The sequence below is a fragment of the Sinohyriopsis cumingii genome, chromosome 11, assembly GCF_028554795.1.
Source record: "Sinohyriopsis cumingii isolate HCF-2022 chromosome 11, ASM2855479v2, whole genome shotgun sequence".
Lineage (NCBI taxonomy): Eukaryota > Metazoa > Mollusca > Bivalvia > Unionida > Unionidae > Sinohyriopsis > Sinohyriopsis cumingii.
Window position 1 is genome coordinate 64,647,876 of NC_142971.1, and position 21,664 is coordinate 64,669,539.

The 21,664-nt window shown below is 35.3% G+C and overlaps 1 protein-coding gene across 2 annotated transcripts in view; it reads right to left on the reverse strand.

Moving 5' to 3' along the window:
- LOC149788590 (E3 ubiquitin-protein ligase PDZRN3-like) overlaps positions 1 to 21,664 on the reverse strand; it is a 405,601-nt gene that overhangs the window by 21,023 nt on the left and 362,914 nt on the right. For both annotated transcript variants that reach the window (XM_089974641.1, XM_089974642.1), the window contains one exon: positions 14,127 to 14,225. In XM_089974641.1, the coding sequence (XP_089830767.1) occupies positions 14,127 to 14,225 (99 nt within the window). The remainder of the gene's footprint in view (positions 1 to 14,126; positions 14,226 to 21,664) is intronic.

The window sequence follows — 21,664 nt, forward strand, 5'->3', positions numbered from 1 at the left end:
ACAGTCAACTCTGTTTACGTGCATAGCCTCGGGACCAGACGCAAGCTATGCATATAAACGGAGTATGCATTTAAGCGGAATTCATGTATAATTACAATGTAAAACGGGACCATACTTTCACTATGCACTTAGGTGATCTATGCAATTAAGCGATATGCAATTAAGTGGAGCCGACTGTATTACTATATTTTTGTCAAGGATTTCTTTGACCTATTTTTAACTTTGCTATAAACAGGTCTGTCTGCTAGAATTCTGCAAATATTGCAACAGCATGCTTGTGTAGGTTAATAGTAGGATATATAGTAAAACCTGTTTTGACAGACCACTGCTATGAGAGACCATCTGTCTTGAGAGACCAGATTCTCCATGTACAGATTTATTGATTATATAGTATTATGACCTGCTATGAGAGACCACCTGTCTTGAGAGACCATTATGCTATGACAGAAGGGGTGGTCTTTCAACAGTTTCCACTGTACTGAATAAGTTTGAAATATAATAAAATTTTGTTACATGCCATATATACTCACAAGTTGAGTCAAACTGCAAACAACAAAGATCCTAATCTGACACAGTATAATGTGCATGCCGATTAGAGTCTATGTTTTACTAATTAATCATAACAAACTGCACAGACCCAGATCAGCAGGCACATTATGCAATGACAGATATGGGTCTAAGCAGTTGGATTCGACTTGTAAATGAGTATATATGGTAATCACACATGCATGATCTGGCATTGATACAAATTTCCATATCAAACACATGTACAAAAACATTCAAAGGAGATACATTAAGTTGGGACTAAAAACACTAATATACATATTTATTAAGTGTACCAGAAATTTTCAATTTAGACTTGCCCATGCTTTCGTGTCACTAGTTTTCTTCAATTATTAACTGGTTTCCTCTCAAAATAACTATTTATATCGAAATTACTTTTCCTGTCTGGAACTGTACTTTAGAATTTTGCCTCAAAACATATTTTATCTCATACTGATCCGAAATTACTTTTCCTGTCTGGAACTGTACTTTAGAATTTTGCCTCAAAACATATTTTATCTCATACTGTTTTTAAAAATTATTAACTGACGACAATATGACTTATTACCTTGAAACTACATTGAACACCTAATTAATTAACATTTCTGGTAAAGTCAGATGGTGAGGTTATCTTTAAGCAAGTCCAAACAAAGTTTGAAAGACAATATTAAACGTTAGTTGTTGCTTGTACATGTATCTTTGTTTCTTAATCAAGGCCAATGTTTCACACATATTTTTCAAAAGGTTTCATGAGTTGACACATGTGCCACACAAACCAAGTGGTGTTTGGGACTGATGTAATGTCTGTAGTACTTGGGCAATTCATTGGTTCAATTACAGGATTTTTAATAAGTATAGGAGATAAGCTTCAACGCCTCTTTTGTCTCTTGTTTTGTGGCAACTAGAAAAACATACTGAACAAGCAAGCTTAGTCTGCAACAAATCTTTTGATCGTCCAGGAAAGAAACAACGCATAAACTATACCTAGTCACCTTTTAAATAAGCAATATTAGTACCATATTTATTGATTGTCTGACCAAAAAGCAATCTGTAAAGACCAAGAAACCTATAATTATATTTCATTAACATTGTTATGGATATCTGTATCTGCTATACATTTATAATATAGATTTTATGTAAGTCATTTGAGTTTAATATGTTTATGTCAAAATTCTTTAATTCAGTGGCTGGCTAGCACTACAGTAAAGTACATGTACACTACGTTGTAGGAATCTCATTCATAAACTAAGGCAAATCACTAAGGTCAAGTCAACAACTATTTAGGTCAAACAGGCCATGCATTAGTATGAATGGAGATTACACAAAACAACATGTGAAGAAAGGAGTACATTTGTCCTTTTAACAAACATCATGCACTTGTCTCTACTGGCTAGGTGAAGTAATGAGCAATGATAAGCAGTTACTTGCTGTCACACTTGATTTTGCTGGCGTAGAAATTGCTCAAACTAGTAAGGTGTGCATGTGTGTACCTTTCAAGGTGCATACATGTGCCCTAAATCTGTGTCAGTGTGTGTGATTTGGTGTGTTGTGATGTGATGTGATTTGGATTTTTAACGTAGCTTTAACAATTTTCCAGTCATATCGCTACGATGTCTGCAATGTGGCAGTTTATAGTGATGTCTAGCACTGGGGCATCATGCCGCAGACACCCAGTCACATTATCCTGACACCGGGCCGACCAGTCCTAACACTAACCTCTTAATGCTGAGCGCCAAGCGAAGCAGCTGTTAGTACCATTTTTGTAAGTCTTTGGTATGACTCGGCCGGGGATCGAACCCACGACCTCCCACATCCGAGGCGGACGCTCTAACCACTAGGCCACCGGAGCGGTTGTGTGTGATTTGGATTTTTAATGTAGTTTAGAATAAAATTCAGTCATATTGCTATGATATCTGCAGTGTGGCAGTTTATAGTGATGTCTAGCACTGGGGCATCATGCCGCAGACATGTAGCATGATGTCCCACCCAGTCACATTATCCTGACACCAGGCAGACCAGTCCTAACACTAACATCTTAATGCTGAGCACCAAGTGAGGTAGCTGTTATAACCTTTTTTATAAGTAGTGGTATGACTCGGCCAAGTTACAACTGAACCCATGACCTCCCACTTCCGAGGCGGACACTCTAACCACTAGGCTGTTCAAGAAATAATGTAATATTTTGGCTTGTAAGTATAAATATTACAAGGCATTAAGTGTAATAATTTGGCTTGTAAGTATAAATATTACAAGGCATTAAGTGTAATATTTTGGATTGTAAGTATAAATATTACTAGGCATTAAGTGAAATATTTTGGATTGTAAGTATAAATATTACAAGGCATTAAGTGTAATAATCATTGAACTGTTGTTAATTACCATATATACTTAAATATAAACTGTTGTCTGCAGTTCAAACTGACTTACAAATGGGTACAGATGGTACTGTAAAAGCGTAAACAGGACAGGTTGTTGTTGTTGTTGTTGTGGGGTTTAACGCCATTTTTCAGCACACAATAGGCTATACATGGCGGCCAGTATTAATGGTGGAGGAAGAACCCGGAAAACCCCGGAAAGAACCACTGACCCACGAGAAGCTACTGGCAAGTTTTCTCACATGCCCACACTGGCTGAATCTTAGACTCGAACAGCCGCAAACAGAGGTGAGATGGCAGTGATCCGTAACGAAGAGCGCTTTAGACCACTCCGCCACTTGGGGCCCCAACAGGACAGGTAAATGATTTGTTTGGTTTTAATGCCATTTTTCAGCACATCATAGCCTATACATGATGGCCAGTATACACGGTGGAGGAAAAACCCAGGAAAAACTGCCAACCCAGGGGAAGCTTTTCTCTCATACTCACAATGACCAAACTGAGACTTGAACCCATGTGGACAGAGGTGATATGCCAGTAAGCTGCAATGGCAAGCATCTTAAATCACTCAGTCACCCAGGGCCCATGGTAAATCATGATGGGAGTCCTGACATGTAATACTGACAACAGGTAAATTGTCCTTGGTAATATGACTTGTGTGATTTTTCCTTGCCCTCACTCAGATCACTTTTTACTTTCATTCATAAATCAACCTGAGAGCAGTTTTCATTCAGAAAAATAAATTGAGCTGAGACTATAACAAAGATACCAGTTCTCCAGTACAAAGAGACTGGTATTAATCTGTAACTATGAAAGTCTGGCAACATCTGTTTTTTTGTACAACTCTTTTCAACAACTATGACTACCTTAGTGTAAAAGCTCAAATCAGAACACCAGCAATCAGCATTTAGATGTACCCTGATAGTGGGACTTCTAAAACAGTTTTCTTTCATCTCTCCATATCTCCAGGTTGAAACTGTATTATCCAAACAAACCAGGCAATGCTATAAAATGATAACACAAAGTGGCATGATAAATATTTGCTGATCATACTTTTCTTTGAAAAGACTTCCAGCAGGGTTCTTGTTTTATTTTTTAAATAAACTTTAGTCTTTCTTATATGTTTGAATAGATGTTGTGTCAGTTTAAATATACATTCACAGTTTGTTCGAATAAATGAATGTATGTTTGTATGTATGCTTGAAAAACCATATAAGTAGTATGTCAGTTGCCATGGAAACAATGACTTTTATCCCTGTTGGATTCTGTAAATCTTATCAAAAATGTTATTAATGGCTCCCTCAGTTTATGGCTGCAACAGATGTAACCAACAATCATTTGCTGGAAAGTTAAAGGGGGAGTCTGGAGGGGAGGGGGAGAGAACTCAAGATTTAGGATTTACCTCAGCAGGTAAGATAAGCTAGCCAACTTAATTGAGGCTGGAGAGGGGAGGGCAGAAAAAGAGATTCAAAATGTTTTCATGGCATATATATATATATATATATATATATATATATATATATATATATATATATATATATATATATATATATATATATATCCAATGGCACCGAAGTTGGATGGAGGGTGGGGATGGAGTGGTGGAATACAGCTGGTCGTCTATCTTTTTTTCAAGTGCACATACAACTTCAAATAAATACTTGTGTTAAATCCTGAATTGAATGGGTTGTGCATACACCTGTGTTGGAAAGCAGACACAATTACATAAAGTTTATTTCCTTAAATGTCATATAATTTAGTTCTGGGAATTCAATATTAATAAACATAATTGTTGTGGAACCAATTTACAACAGAACATAAATAGACCGCCATTAAGGACTATGATAACTGATCATGCTCTATGCAGTAACACTGTAGGAATGCAGAATCTTCATGCTGCTGAAATGTGGACTCCAATGCAGGAATGTGGATTCCAATGCAGGAATGTGGACACTCATCTTTTAAGTGATATAGACAATGGTATCAGCCATTTTCCCAGGCACCAAATGCCTGTATGTGCCACAAATCACCAGTCCTTATTCAAGACTTCTAAGGTCATGCTCAATTGATATTACATTGTCCAGCACCATACTCAAGTGCTTGTTGAAATGGGGGAAATTCAGTGATGAAACATGTAGTCTCTCTTACATTCTAGTTAAACCAGGACCCTTTCCTCCCCAGAAATATCTGGTACCTTCTTTTTAGAAGTCTTCTTTCTACCTACTAATTTTCTGCTATAGGTGACAATAGCCTTTGGTTATCAAACACTGGACTCTGGTAGTCAAGAATATTCCACTGGTTGGGTGTAGAAAATTTACATTTCTAAAATGCCCTCTTTTTCTGCTCCACAGATTTTATTTTTAACAAAGCTGGTTATTATTAGTACCATTTCTCAGTAAATTAAAGCACGTGAATCTAAACTAGTGAATGGTTATCATACATAACATCTTATTTCTTTTTTTTCCATTTGCACAGAGATTTGATACATGAATATATTAGATGAATGGTGACCAAACTGCACAGACCCAAAGCAGCTGTCACATAATGCAGCAGAAGATCTAGGTCTATGCAATTTGTTAGTAGTAGTCAGTAGAACTAGATACCAATGACATCTTTTGATGAAAGCCCCCTGTTGATACAACTATCCATCTAAAAGGAGTAATGATATAACGATTTTCAAGATGGCTCATGTGGTGGCCATATTGGAGGTTAGCTTAGCATCATTTTCATTTGGGACTAACTTGAAATCTTTAAAAGTCCTCCAGTAAAAACTGCCAATATGACTTTCCTTTCAGGTGGAGAAGTAATCAGAATATTTGAAGGTCATACTAGATTTCAAATCAGCACCATTTTTTTAAAGGATCATTTAGATATCATGAAATGTCTTCCTGTGAAAACACAATATGCATAAAATTTTCTTTTCAGAATGTGTAGCAAAAACAACATTTTAAAGATGGTTGCCATAACAACGAGTTGGGAAGTCATACTGGCACCGTTTTCACTTCAGATCAAATAGTCATCATGAGAAATATTTTAGGTAAAAACCCAATGTTTATATGACCATCAACTCAGGAGGAGTAATGTAAATGGGGTTTTCAAGATGGCCATTGTGTTAGCCATAATGGATGAGACTCGGTGACATAATTTCATTTCCAATCAGTTAGACATCATAGGAAGTCTTCTAGTGAAACTCCATATCAATATCACAGGAGGACCTTTTCATTTAGGACTAACTAGACCATGGGATGAATCTGTCTGTGCAATCCTTAAGTAGTTTAGGAGGAACAGCTAGTAAAAATATGCACTAACAGATGGAGACATATAGCAGGCTCATTTGCTCTACAACTAGGTGTCCTAAAAATTGTGAGAGAACAATAATTTATCAACTGATATGCAATCTACTGATGAAATCTAATGATATGCAATCAACTGATCTTAAAAAGGCAGGGGTACAATATGTGACAATAAAAATTGATATTTATAGTTAGTGATCATGATATTAAAAATATATAGCTATATATCTACTGTGTATCACCTGTCATGTAGTGTTTACAACATGTATGTCCTTGAAAACATTTGATGTTTTGGCTATAATCCTGTCACTGGAGTTTATACCAATTAACTGAACTGAATTTAAACTCTTCACCAATGTAGGAAAGCTAATGGGATACATAAATGTTATGGAAAAGAAATATTCTTGGCCTGCAGCACAATTACCAGAAGCTCAGGGAATATGATATTATTTCATTGCAAGTACCTATTTTACAATTAAGTAAGATAATTTTTTAGCATGCAATCACATTTTAAAGCTGTATTTTTGTGTTTCACAAGTCTGTATAACTGGTTCAGCAACTAAGGCCTGGATCATATCAGATTGGAGCTCAGGTGAACAATATCAATTTACAGTGGCATGGAAACTGAATTTTTAATACTACAGGTAATAATAGGTAAATTGATAAATTCACATTCCTAACTAATCCCATCTTTTTTACCTGATTTAAGCCAATGATACTCATCAGTGAATAGCAGAGATGGTTACCATGAATAAGCATAAATCAAAGATACTATAAAGTCTATTAATATCACTATACCTGACCCAGACTGCAAAGAATTTAGTACCCTGATCATTTTACACACAGTATATAGGTACAGAAAGACAACTGCATTATTACATTAAATAGCATCATGTATCAATTCAATTAATCCTAAAATTTCACTTGTTTCCCCCCTCCTCCCCATCTGTTATAGAAAACATATATCTCCTCGATGGCCCACATTTTCATAATTCAACTAAAATTGCCAAAACTTATCTGAAAGTAACAGAAAAGTGATATAAACATGTTGATAGCTTCCTTAAATTATAATATAAAAGTAAACATTCAACAATTAAATTTTATGGAAGAAAAAATATTTAGAGTTATGAACTTGCTCCAATGAAATGTGGAATTATACTTGGATCTTAACAAATTGGGAAACCAATCATGGTCCATTTTATTAATGATTAGAGAGCCAATCATGGTCCATTTTATTAATGATTAGAGAGCCAATCAGTCTTGTTTATTCTAGACCAAGGAGCAAATCAAGGTCTGTTTTACAGATTATGAAGATAACTGGGTTCCATCTTGTTTAAGATTGGGGAGTCATCTGGGGATTTGTGTTGTTAAAAATTATGGAGTCATTCTGGGTCCTTCTTGTTTAAGATCAGGAAATCAACTGCTTTTTTCTGTTGTTTAAAATTATGGAGTCATGTGGGGTCTGTCTTATTTTAGGTTAGTAGTCAAGTGGGGTCTGTCTTGTTTAAAATTAGGGGTCAAATGGGATCTGTTATGTTTATCTGAGATTAAGGAACCAATCAGGGTCTGTGATATTTATTGAGACTGGAAAGATATTGTGTATGTCTTGCTTGTTTAACATTTAGAACCCAACTGAGGTCTGCCTTATTTGCTTAGATTAGGGAGTAAGTTAGGGTTTGCCTTATTTTCTTAGATTAAAAAGTCAGTTAGGGTCTGTCTTGTTTTACTTAGGACTGGTAAGACAACGGGTGGGGAGGGCAGTGTTTTGCTTACTGGAATGACGTCTGTCAGGTTTTGTCTTGTTTATTTAAGATTCATATGTTTTGTTCTCAGAGATTAGGGAGCCAACTGGGGTGTCCGCTTTATTTTATAGTTTGAATCAATGTGGGACAATCTTATTTATTGGATTACAGTATTTTAATAAAGTATATTTAGGAACTGGGTGCCAAACAGAGTCTGTTATGTCTTTTGCCTAGATTAGGAAGAAAAATCTGGGTCTGTCCAGTTTATTTAAGATTTAGTGTCCAATCAGAATCAGTCTTGTTAATGTAAAGTTAGGAAGCCAGGCAGGTTGGGGGTGGTGGTATTTGAGATCAGGGAGCTTATCAGGGTGTGTCTTTCTTATTTAATATTAGGAAGTTGATTAGGGTCTATCCTGTTTATTTAAAACTAGGGAGCCAAACAGGGCCTGTCTTATTGTTAAGGTTAACAAGTCAATCAGGGTCAGTCCTATTTATTAAATATTAAGGAGTAAATGGAATTCTATCTTATTCAATATTAGAAGTCAACTGGGGTCTTGTTTATTCAAGACCACCAGATTTTGAAATTGCAAAGAGCACAGACCCAGATCTAATAACACAGCATGCAATGACAGATCAGATGGCATATTAAGTGATAACAAATCAGATGGCACATTCATCAATGACAAATCAGATGGGACATTCATCAATGACAGATCTGATGGCATATTATGCAATGACAGATCAGATGGCATATTATGTGATGACAGACCAGATGGCATATTAAGTGATGACAGATCTGATGGCACATCATGCAATGACAACTCAGATGGCACATCAATCAATGATATATCTGATGGCACATTAAGTGATGACAGATCTGATGGTAGATCATGTAATTACATATCAGATGGTACATCATGTAATGACAAAGCTGATGGGATATTAAGTGTTGACAGATCAGATATATTATGTAATAACAGATCAATGGCATATTAAGTGATGATGGATCAGATGGCACATTTATCAATGATAGATCTGATGGCACATTAAGTGATGACAGATCTGATGGTACATCATGCAATAACAACTCAGATGGCACATCATGTTGTTGTTGTTGTAGTAGGGTTTAACGCCATGTTTCAGCACACAATAGGCTATAAATGCTGGCCAGTAGTAATGGTGGAGGAAGATCCCGGGAAATCCCCAGAAAGAACCACTAACCCTCGAAAAGCTACTGGCAAGCTTTCTCACATACCCACATTGGCCGAATCCAAGACTCGAACCTACGCAGAAAGAGGTGAGATGGCAGTGATCCATAACGGAGAGTGCTTTAGACCACTCGGCCACTTGGGGCCTTGGCACATCATGTAATGACAGATCAGATGGCACAATGAGTGATGACATATCAGATGGCACATCATATAATGACAAAGCTGATGGGATATTAAGTATTGACAGAGCAGATAGCATATTATGTAATGACAGATCAGATGGCATAGTACATAATAATAGATCAGATGGCATATTTTGTAATGACATATCAGATAGCATATTATGTAATGACAGATTAGATGGCATATTAGGTACTGACAGATCAGATGGCATATTATGTAATGAAAGATCAGATGGCACATCATGTACTGACAGATCAGATGGCATATTATGTGATGAGAGATCTGATGCCATATTATGCAAAAACAGATTATGTACCCTTTGCAGTTGGGCATGTTAAATAAAAGCCCATACAGTTATTAAATTAATGAATAGGCAAATCAGAGATAAACACCCTTAAAAATTAGTGCAGCATATTCTTTTTTGTGGGACAGAATGTCACCGACAATGAAAACCCTGATCAAACAGGACAACCAGACTTAAACACAAGCCTGATCAAACAGGACAACAAGAATGAAACAAGGCTGATCAATAGGACAACCAGAATCAAACATAAGCCTGATCAAACAGGGCAACCAGACTCAAACAGGGCAACCAAATTATTCCTTGAACTATCAAATACCCAGCCAGACATTTAACAGCCTTAAAAAGCTAGATTTACATGTAAATTTTCCAAACACAATTTGAATGCTTCTTATTTTATCTTTAAGAGGGAAGGATTATCTTCACTGCATGCCTGTCTGATGCAATTGATACCAGAATATATGTAATAAATTATGTAAAATAAACCCTACATCAGCATTTATCATTTTCACTCACAAAGTTCAGCATCCCTCTTAAGATGACATAAATCTTTCAAGGGATCTGTTGCTTTTTTAAAAATTGAAATGGGTGTCAAACCCCCATATCATGATTGCTAAATTTAAATACATTTGATGTAGAAACTGAATACATGTCACAGAGACAGGGTAAAATACACTGAGCACAGCCATGGAGTTATACATAAAGACATAAATGATGACTGATTTATTGCTGATAAAACTGTGAGGTTCTGAATAAAGAAACATGTTTGTCTGTAGAACAGTGAAATTTGAACCAACTCCAGCAGCTACAAACGCCCATGGTGTTCCTCTAAAGACCATGCAGAAATCAATGAAAACTAACTGAAAGATATATATGGTTTCCATACTGATTACAGAATATCAGAGATTCTCTTGTTACAAAAATGCATTTGTCCATTGTCAAATACTAGCATTAGATTACAGGTGTCATCCATATTTAAGTCTCTGTTAACTCCACCCAACCAGTTTGTGGTCTATTTCACTACACAGGAAGCTAGCCATTGCCCACTTGTTGACCCGTCCCACTCACTGACCCCATGTCAAATGAAATATAGGTTACTGTGACCTATTTTTCTTTAGTGGCAAGCTATCCACCAAGACAGTGACATAAATTTCCACAACTCTGTGGATAAATAACACCAAAGAAACTGGCAAATGCAAAAGCCTTTAATAAAGTCACTGAAGAATGAAATCCAGATGAAAAAGACATAATTTTAGTAATTTGGCATTTTACCAAACAAGATACATCCACAAATAAAAATGCAAAATCAACCTGAACAAAAACAGTACACAAGGAAATGAAGTCAACACAAAATAAAGTCTTGGAAATGTGAAACAATGAAAAGACATGGTGCTCTATGTATAGAACATGGAGGACAAGAATTTTCTCACATTCCAATGTGTGAATGATCATGTTTTCCAGTGTACAATAATAAACGATAATAGCCGTAGCTTTCATCACATGACTGCTGTCTGCCATCACACGACCGCTGTCTTTAAAGGAACAGACACTATAATGGGTGAAATGAATTTTATGGCATTCAAGATAGGACATTTCCTCCTTTTAACTGCCGAGTGCTGAAACCATCTCCAATATCCTTCAGCGATAACAAGATTTTCAAATTAGCTTTGGTCAAGACATCATGTCATAATGATCTTTCTTTCAGGGGTAATAGTGACAGTAAAATTTTCAGTACTGACATTATGGCAACCATACTGTCAATATGGTTTTCCATTCAAGAGGAGTAATGATAAAAAATATTTTCTATATGGACATAAAATAGGAACCATTTTCAATTAGGACCAAGATGACATCATAAGAAGTCTAATAGTGAAAACCTTATGTTCATATGACCATCCATTCTGGAGGTGTAGCAATAACAAGAATTTCAAGATGGCCACTGTTTGGTGGCCATATTGGATGTCACATCAGCACTAAGTTCATAACAGACCAATGGACATCATTAGAAGTCTTTTGATGAAAACTCCATCATCAATATAACTTTCTGTTTAAGATGAAATGCAATAAGAGGATATTTAAGCTGGCTGATGTGGTGATTATAACAGACATCAGATCAGCACCATTTTTACTAGGCACCAAAGTGAAGTCATTTAGTGAAAACTACATGTTGATATGATCATCTGTTCATGAATAATAGTTATACAAATATTTTCAAGAAGGCTGCCCATAATGGATGAGAGATCAGCTCCATTTTCATTTAGGGCCAGCTAGACATCATAAAATATTTTTAAGTGAAAACCCCATGTTGATATATGATCATACATTCAAGAGAAGTAGCAATAACATGGTAGCTGTATCGGCATGATTTTCATTTACGACCAACTAGACATCATAAGAAGTATTTTATTGAAAACCCCATGCATTGAGGAGCAGCCATAACTAGATTTCATGATGGCCAATGTGGTGGCCATATTGAATATGCAAACAGCACCATTTTCATCTAGGACCAACTAGAAACTGGATAAATGTTGGTGTGATGTTTCATGGCAATCCTCCAACTAGTTCAGGAGGAGCAATGATACAAAACTTGTGCTATTGGATTGACAGATGTCGAACAATGGATGATGGACAGCTAAATATAAGATGAAAGACAAAAATTAAAAGCAGTACAGTGTGACCCCGCTATAGCACGCTCCGTTATAACACATATTCGGATATAACACGATTGTGGTGTGGCTCCCCAAATTTTATATACATGTATTGAAAGTGGCTTAAAACACTAACTAAATTCTAGTGATTTTCTAATTTAATATGCATCAATTTAAGATGGTATCTGTGCCGATGAAGCACATATTTTACCGCCCGCATTTATAACCCCCCTGCAATTTTTTGGGGGTACATGCATCATTTTCTTCAGCTAACTGACCTGGTTGCTTATAACATGATTTGATGTATAACACGGTCAAGGTCTATGGCTCCCAACTACCTTGTTATAGCGGGTTCACACTGTATTATTATTCTTTAATTTCTGCTGCCAGTGAAGCACCATTATTCTTGCAACCTTGTGAACAATGACAGGCACCTTGTTGCACTAACTTTTCATAAAAATAAAAAAAAAAGTAAAATATTTAGGAGTACTGTTATCAGTTTGCAAAAACAATGTATGCATTTAACTAGAAAACTACTGTGTTGTCATAAAGGACAATGATTACTGGGCATCACTAACAGCTGACAGATCTAAAAAACAAAAATTAAACAGTCTTTTTACTCTTCTGCTTTTCTGAACTGTTGTGATTTGCCAAAGTTTGAAAGCTTCAAGCCTCAGTCAGCATCGAACTGATTGCATGGTTTCTAAAAGATCACTGACAAGGGTGCGCATCACATGCAGATTACATGTACCGCTGAACTATGCTGATATAATTTAACTGCATATGAGGTTGTGTGTTGAATATTCATAAAAATTGTATCCAGCAATGTTCTTGATAGACAAGTTATAATCTCTCTCAAATTTAAAAAAAAAATGATCATGTCCTCCACTGTTTTCTGGACTAATCAATAACAAAATTCCTATAAAATATCCTTAAAATGGAAAATACCATATATACTCACTTATAAGTCAAGTACAACATCAAACAACAAAGATTCTGATCTGCTGTAGCATAAAGTACCTTCAAGGTGTATATTGTTTGTTCTACTTATTACTTCTAACAAACTGCAAAGACCCAAATCTGCCAGCATATTATGCAATGGCAGATCTGGGTCTTTGCAGTTTGCAGCTGGGTTTGTCTTATAAGTGAGTATATATGGTAATAATTAAAAGAGACTGTGCAGACATGAAGTAGGTCTGTCTGACAATTATGGGCCAAAATGCTGACAACTGAACTCATCAAGGTAACAGGAAACTCATACCGAATTTGGACGAAATTCAATATACTTGGGGTGTTATTGTCTAGAAATGAAAGTGAGTGGCAATCAGAAGATATAACTTAGGTAAATCATCCTGCCCAATGTATCATCAAATCTGCAGTCTAAACATGGCTAAAATCTATGAAACATTAATGGATTTATTGCACAGAAACAAATGTGGGTATATCTAACAATCAGGGCCTATTTATCTTGTAAATGACAATGTAGAATGCTGACATCAGCATCTAGTTGCATACCAAACAGCGTTGAAATCGAATAAATACTGTGAAGAAAAAAGGGGGTGGGTAAGACAATCTGGGGCTATAACTCTGTTAAATGACGATATAGATGACTGACAATCACATTCAGTCCAACTTTCATCAATATTTAGCTGCAAACCAATTTTGGCTGAAACGCTTTTGGGGAGTTTATTCCAAAGAACAGCATTTAGAGTAAGCAAATGATTTTTTTAAAAATTTCTTTCTCCGACTGTATCAAACTGTAAGTACTATTTTGGCTTTATTCATAATGTAACTAGATTTGATCAGGGTAAGTAACTCTGGGCTGCCTACCTGTAACTGTGGCCTTGCCACTAGCAACGTTATTTCAGACCCTCTGTCTGAAAACAACTGGATGACTTGGTCTCGACTATGTACGTCCACTCCATTTATCTGAAAGGACAGACATATTCATTCTCAAAACTGATACACGTAAATGTAAACTGTAATAAACTTACTTATATATCATTACACTTGTATAAAATATTTTTTAAAAGTTCTGCACTGATAAAGAAACAAAAATCAATATATGCAAATTTTAATAACAAATATATTTTATTCATCAATTAATCTAGAGCATACCAATGGGTTTCAAAAACTTCCAAGCTCAGTCATCTAAATTAACTCAGCTTTTATGTGCCTTACCAGTCTTAGTTCACTCCAGTTATTAAAATGCTACATTCCCTTTACTTTCTTTTGAAGTCTGGATTCTTAGTGATTTTCTGTCATTTTTCATCTTGCTGTTTAATTTTTAATGCTGTCCATCACATGATTTTCAAGTAGAGGTTTTCGTCCTTCTCTTATGTTGCTAACAAAAAATGCAATTAGGATGATTAGAGTGAAGCAATACATGCCTTGTGCAATAGGTGTTGAAATCCACTACCTCATTTTTGTTTAACTTATCAGTGGTAATTAAGTCATATTCTATTGTGATGCAAATGAAAATTTTATAGACTTTTGTTCATATCATGCGTGCAAGGGATTTCAAGCTGTAATTTAATTTTGTTTTCAGACCTTGGCGTTATGTCTGTTAAGCTAAAAATGATGAATAACACAAAGAGGACAATTCAATTTGCCTAAATCCCCATAGTATAGTTTTCTCTTGTTCTTACCCCTCTGGATTTTAATACAGTGGTGTTGAGACCCAAGGCATGTTTATCCAAATATAATAACGCTGCATTAGTAATAAATTGAAAATTTACAATCCAAATATAATACTGCAGCATTAGTAATAAATTGAAAATTTACAATCCAAATATAATACCACATCATTAGTAATAAACTGAAAATTTACAATCCAAATATACTACCGCAGCAGTAGTAATAAACTGGAAATTTACAATCCAAATATAATAACGCAGCATTAGTAATAAATTGAAAATTAAACAATCCAAATATAATACCACAGCATTAGTAATAAATTGAAAATTTACAATCCAAATATAATACCGCATCATTAGTAATAATTGAAAATTTACAATCCAAATATAACAATGCAGCATTAGTAATAAATTGAAAATTTACAATCCAAATATAATACTGCAGCATTAGTTGTTGTTGTTGTAGGGTTTAATGCCATTTTTTAGCACACGGTAGGCTATACATGGCGGCCAGTATTAATGGTGGAGGAAGAACCCGGAAAACCCCCAGAAAGAACCACTGACCCACGAGAAGCTACTGGCAAGCTTTCTCACATACCCACATTAGCCGAATCCAAGACTCAAACCCATGCAGACAGAGGTGAGATGCAGCATTAGTAATAAATTGAAAATTTACAATCCAAATATAACAATGCAGCATTAGTAATAAATCGAAAATTTACAATCCAAATATAATAACACAGCATTAGTAATAAATTGAAAATTAAACAATCCAAATATAATAACGCAGCATTAGTAATAAACTGAAAATTTACAATCACATTTTTGTCTTCAACAGACAGAATTTAAATGATGTATATATGAAGGGGCAAAAGTTATGAAATTGTCAGTTTTAACACAAGTTACTGAAATAAAATTATTACGTGTAAGTAGAAAAAATGGGCCATTATCTGAGATAACCATTTACAACCTAGTTTATTTTGTTAATTTTCTAATTTCTTACCATATACTGGTGGTCTAAGTGTCCAATAAACAATCAATGTACTCTCCATGAACAAGATCCACTCTCTGTATTTGACACAAGGTTCAATCAAAACAAGTGACAGTCAATTAAACTAACATAAACACAACATTCCTTGCTGGATTAATCAATCATCGGGTAATAAATCAGTCATCCAATGCCCAATTTATAGGTTGGAAAGTAAGTGACATTGTAAATACATATTTTTACATGTTACCATGTGCAAAAGTGGAAACAAAATGCTGAAGTTAATGAGGTTTGTAATGTCACAGTGAATGATAACTACTGCTCCTAATTGGTTTGGACAACCTACTGGGTTATGCTGGACACCATCTAGATCTGTTCATTATAACCATTGTACCATGTATATTGATAACTGGAATATATAACTGCAAATTGTATGATTAGCACAATAGAAAACAATTCAATTTACTAAATCCCTTCAAATGATGTTGCTTAAAATCTGCTGAATTTGTGGTCATTTGAAACTTAGTTGTGACAATTGAAACAGAAGCATTTTTCATTCACAATTAATAACATAAATAATAAGTAATCTATCCAAGGCTCTACAGGGCAACAATAATTTCCAGAAATCCAAGAGAACACCATTTCTTCCTTAAAATACAAGTGTTTAAACCATCTCTGGTATTTTTCAGTGTTAATAGGATTTTTTCAAATTAGCTGTGGTGCACATACTGAATGTCGGCTTTGTACCATATTTATTAAGGACAGAGCAGACACCATTTTAAGTCTTTTGGTAAAAACCCATGTCATAATGATCATTCATTCAAGGGGACAGCCATCCTAGCAGCTATACTGGATGTACAAATGGTGCCATTTCTATTTAGGGCCAACCTGCCATCATGAGAAGTCTTTTGGAGAAAAAAACATGTTGATATAGTCATCCATTTGGAAAGAGCAGAGACATCCAATATGGTGACCACATGGGTGACTTTTCATTTAAGAAAATTAGCAAAAACAAGATTTTCAAGAACAAGTAGTGAATGTCAGATCAGCAATATCTGAATTTATGATCAACAAAACATTACAAGAGACCGTTAGTGAAAAACCCATGCTGATATGATCATTCATTCAGAAGAAGTAGTGAAAACAACATTTTCAAGCTGGACATTGTGGCAGGCGTATTCGACATCAAATTGGCACCATTTTAATTTAGAACTAGGCATCATAAGAAGTCTTTTGGTGAAAACCCCATATCAATATGACTTTCTCTTTAGGAATAACAAGATTTTCATGATAACTTGAAATTTGGAGTTGACTAGATATCTTTTACTGAAAACCCCACATCAATATGACTCTCTCTTTAGGAATAACAAAACTTTCATGATAACTTGAAATTAGAAGTCAACTAGATATCTTTTATGGAAAACCCCATGTCAATACGACTTTCTCTTTAGGAACAACAAAATTTTCATGATAACTTGAAATTAGGAGTTGACTAGATATCTTTTACTGAAAACTCATGTTGATTCAGGAGTAGCCATACCACAATTTTAAAGATGGTTACTGTGGCAGCCATGCTGGATGTCTGAGCAGCACCATTAGGACCAACTAGAATGTGGGATGAATGTGTGCAAGGTTTCATGGCAATCCTCCAAGTAGTTTAAAAGGATTAGTAATAACATATGTCTGCTAACAAACAGATAGATAATGGACAAAAAAACATCCTACAAGTTTTTCTGGTCTATGACCAGTTGGGCTAAAAAATATAGATAACTTAGAAAGATCAGTTTTATTCGAAATGATGAACAAAAATTTAAGGGAATGTACTGCTGTCTGCCAACTTTTGTCTTGAAGCTGCCATTGTCAGCTTGTTTGTTTTCAAGGTTGTATATATCATGTACAAGACACAATATTTTTACAAATGAATACAAAAAATGCATTATTCATCAATTAATCAAAATGTCGTTAGTTTGGAAATGTGCATAAGTCATTAGTTTGGAAATATGCATTTCAAATAAAGACATATATTACAAAAGGAAATACAAGTTTATAATGAGTAATGACTAAAACTGAATGAGAGATTGACGAGCCATGGTGTTGCAATAGCAGTGCTGGATTCACAACCCAGAGGTTAAGGATTCAGTTCCTAACCCAGACTGACCTGTCTTAGCTGCAATGGTGTGTTTCTGGGCAAGGCACTTTATTCCAAATGACTTGGCACTAAATAGTCATTTACATGCTGCTGTGCCAATAAACACAAACCAATAAGCAAATCTAGCACTAACCGATTACCTAGATTTGAATATTTTTTGCACCTTTTTCCTTTTTTTCTCTTTTTAAAACAAAAATCAAAATCTGATTTGGGAAACTTGTGAGTAGGAATATGAATAACACCTGGTTAATAAAAGACAACTAAAAAAACAATATTAGTTTTACACCTTGGATGCAGATACTACAAAAATAATTATGTCACTCAACAGAAGCATGACAGTAATACACTTTCTGATTGTTCCAACATCATAATCTTTGTCTGTGAAAACCATGATTTACTGGATGCAATTGTTATGTCACAGCTCTTGCCATGACGAAGGTGTTTGAAACAGGATAAATGTTGGCTGAAGAACTTAGGTTATTCCTCTGGTGATGTATCAAGTTACAAACGTACCACCATTTGATGTCCTCAAATTCTATGTACGTACAAGAATGTGATCGCTTTAATTAGAACTATTACCCCAACCACTAGTTTAAAAAAATCCCATCTATGGGTACTCCATTACTGGGCAGTTGTACTTAACATGTTCAAGAAAAAAAATCTATGGAACACAAAGATAGCCATAAAAAAAATGTTTGCTGCATCTTTATTATGAACCAGGCAACATTTTACACAAGATTCAAGACATTCATGAATGGCATCACTTTTAGATGAGTTACATCACTATAGTTGTATTCAGGCACAAAAGAAAACATTATAACAGAGATCACATGGAAATAAACTTGAAATCCTCTCCTCAATCCAGCAAATATTGCCACACACAGCAGCAGGTGCTTGACTACATACAGTGAAGCAGTCAAAGTCCTAATATTTCAGGAGTTCATTTTTTGCCAGCTTTACTGTCCCATAACTTGCTGGGGGCTAAAGGTAACTGGCCTATTTTATGTAGCCACCAAGGCTCAAGTATTAAAACAAATTAGCCATAGCCCAGGGAAAAATACCTTTTGATGTTATAATGCCCTGCTAATCATGTGGAAATTTTACACTAGGCCATAATTTACAGACTGCATTTTCACATTCCCAAAAAGGGTCAATCTGGTGCAGTTTGACCAACTTCAACAATCTGATCTTCGTGTCATATTTTCATTGAAATTAGTTTAATTCTGTATTTTGATCCATTCTCCTTGTTCAAAGGATGATTTCTGGTAAACAGAAGCAAATCTGACCTGTCACTGTATCAAATAACAGCTAATGATGGCTAAGTAGCACCACACATGGGTCTATCCTGTAACCTGGCTGTATCAAATGACAGCTAATGATGGCTAAGTAGCACCATACATGGGTCTATCCAGTAACCTGGTTGTATCATATGACAGCTAATGATAGCTAAGTAGCACCACACATGATCTATCCAGTAACCTGGCTGTATCAAATGACAGCTAATGATGGCTAAGCAGCATCACACATGGGTCTATCCAGTAACCTGGCTGTATCATATGACAGCTAATGATGGCTAAGAAGCACCACACATGGGTCTATCCCTGGCTGTATCATATGACAGCTAATGATGGCTAAGTAGCACCACACATGGGTCTATCCAGTAACCTGGCTGTATCAAATGACAGCTAATGATGGCTAAGTAGCACCACACATGGGTCTATCCAGTAACCTGGCTGTATCAAATGACAGCAAATGATGGCTAAGTAGCACCACACATGGGTCTATCCAATAACCTGGCTGTATCAAATGACAGCAAATGATAGCTAAGTAGCACCACACATGGTCTATCCAGTAACCTGGCTGTATCAAATGACAGCTAATGATGGCTAAGTAGCACCACACATGATCTATCCAGTAACCTGGCTGTATCAAATGACAGCTAATGATGGCTAAGTAGCACCATACATGGGTCTATCCAGTTACCTGGATATGTACATCTACTACCCATTTCAAGATTAAACAATTTTTAAAAACCCAGTTAAACTAACAAATCAATCATGGACTTGGGTTTTGGCTTTGCTCATAATTTCATTTTCCAAAGCCATTAAAAAAATTCTGTACAATAAAAATGTTTAACAACAACAACAACAACAATAATAATAATAATAATAATAATAATAATCTTTAAGTAGGAACCAGCTCCAAGCTAAAGAGACACAGATCTGCTATTGCATAATGTCCTGCCATTTCTGGGTCTATGCAGTTTGTTAGGGCTGATCAAAAGAATAAACAACACAGACCCTGATTATGCAACAGTAGACTTGGATCTATGTTCATATTGAACCCAAATTATACTCAAGTATACAGGGAAATCAGGAACGGAAAATATTTTATTTCCACTGTTAAATTGCTGAATTCCCAAGTCTCTTATGACCAACCATTTAAAATATGTGTGCAAAATGTCTGCAACCAGCTTAAAATCATCACTCTGATGAAGGCTCGTGTTCTGCCACCCTTTGGAATTTGTTCATTTATTAGATAATTATAGGTTACTGCATTTGTACGAAAAAATATGAATGAGTTTTGGGATGGAATACTGCACGACCTTGGGAGTGCAGTATATCCTTCCGACAAAACGAGTTCATATCTTCCCATACAAATGTAGCAACCTTTTTATTATATGCTCCTTTTTTTATTCTACCTAAGGTTTAATTGTATAAACACTACAAGAAACAACGTAAATGAATGTATGCCGCATTACAAACTAAATACACAAGTGCATATTCATTACACAAATCAACATTATATTATTGCGCACATAACTCTGCCCAGTTAATTTGAACTTAGTCACACAATACAACTTTCGAAAGAAAATGGTGTGTCTAGTTAAAATTGAAATTCGGAGTCATATTGTGAATGAATGTGCACTGCAAAAACTTTTCCATTTGATCTGGAATGAATAGATTTTGGTATTTTTCTTGATTCTAGGAAATTTCATGATTATGGACTGGATTTGTATGTGATGATTCTACATGAAATACATGAGATTTAATAAGCTAGGGAGAAGTGTGTTGACATCTGCAAATGTGTTTCTGTTTCTGTCATTGAATGTTTGAAATCATAATGTGGGAAAAATATGAAGTCTTTCAATTGCAATTATCAAAATGACGCTATGGAATTTAATGCTTATTTCATTTTGAGTGCAGTAAGAAGGATGCAATTGCACTTATCATCGAATTACAGCACAATTTCGAAATGTGTAATCCAGATTGAAAACCTATGATATGGCTCATGTAATTTGGATTTGCAGAATTAAGAAAATACATTTTGAGGAAATTCAGGATGTAAAACAAAGTATATTTTATTTTGCCATTCTTATCACCAGCTAAAGAAGAGAGTATATGACTTGTCTCTTGTATGTTATTTGTCTTATCTTGGGTCTGTTATATACTGTAGCTAGCCTAAATCCCTAACATTGTATCAATGCAGAATGTGCCAATGCAGTTGGTATGTGGCAGTCCACAAAACATGTTTTAGTTCATTAAGAAACAAATTTAAACAACCATAACGTAAAGAGCCTCTTACACGATTGTAC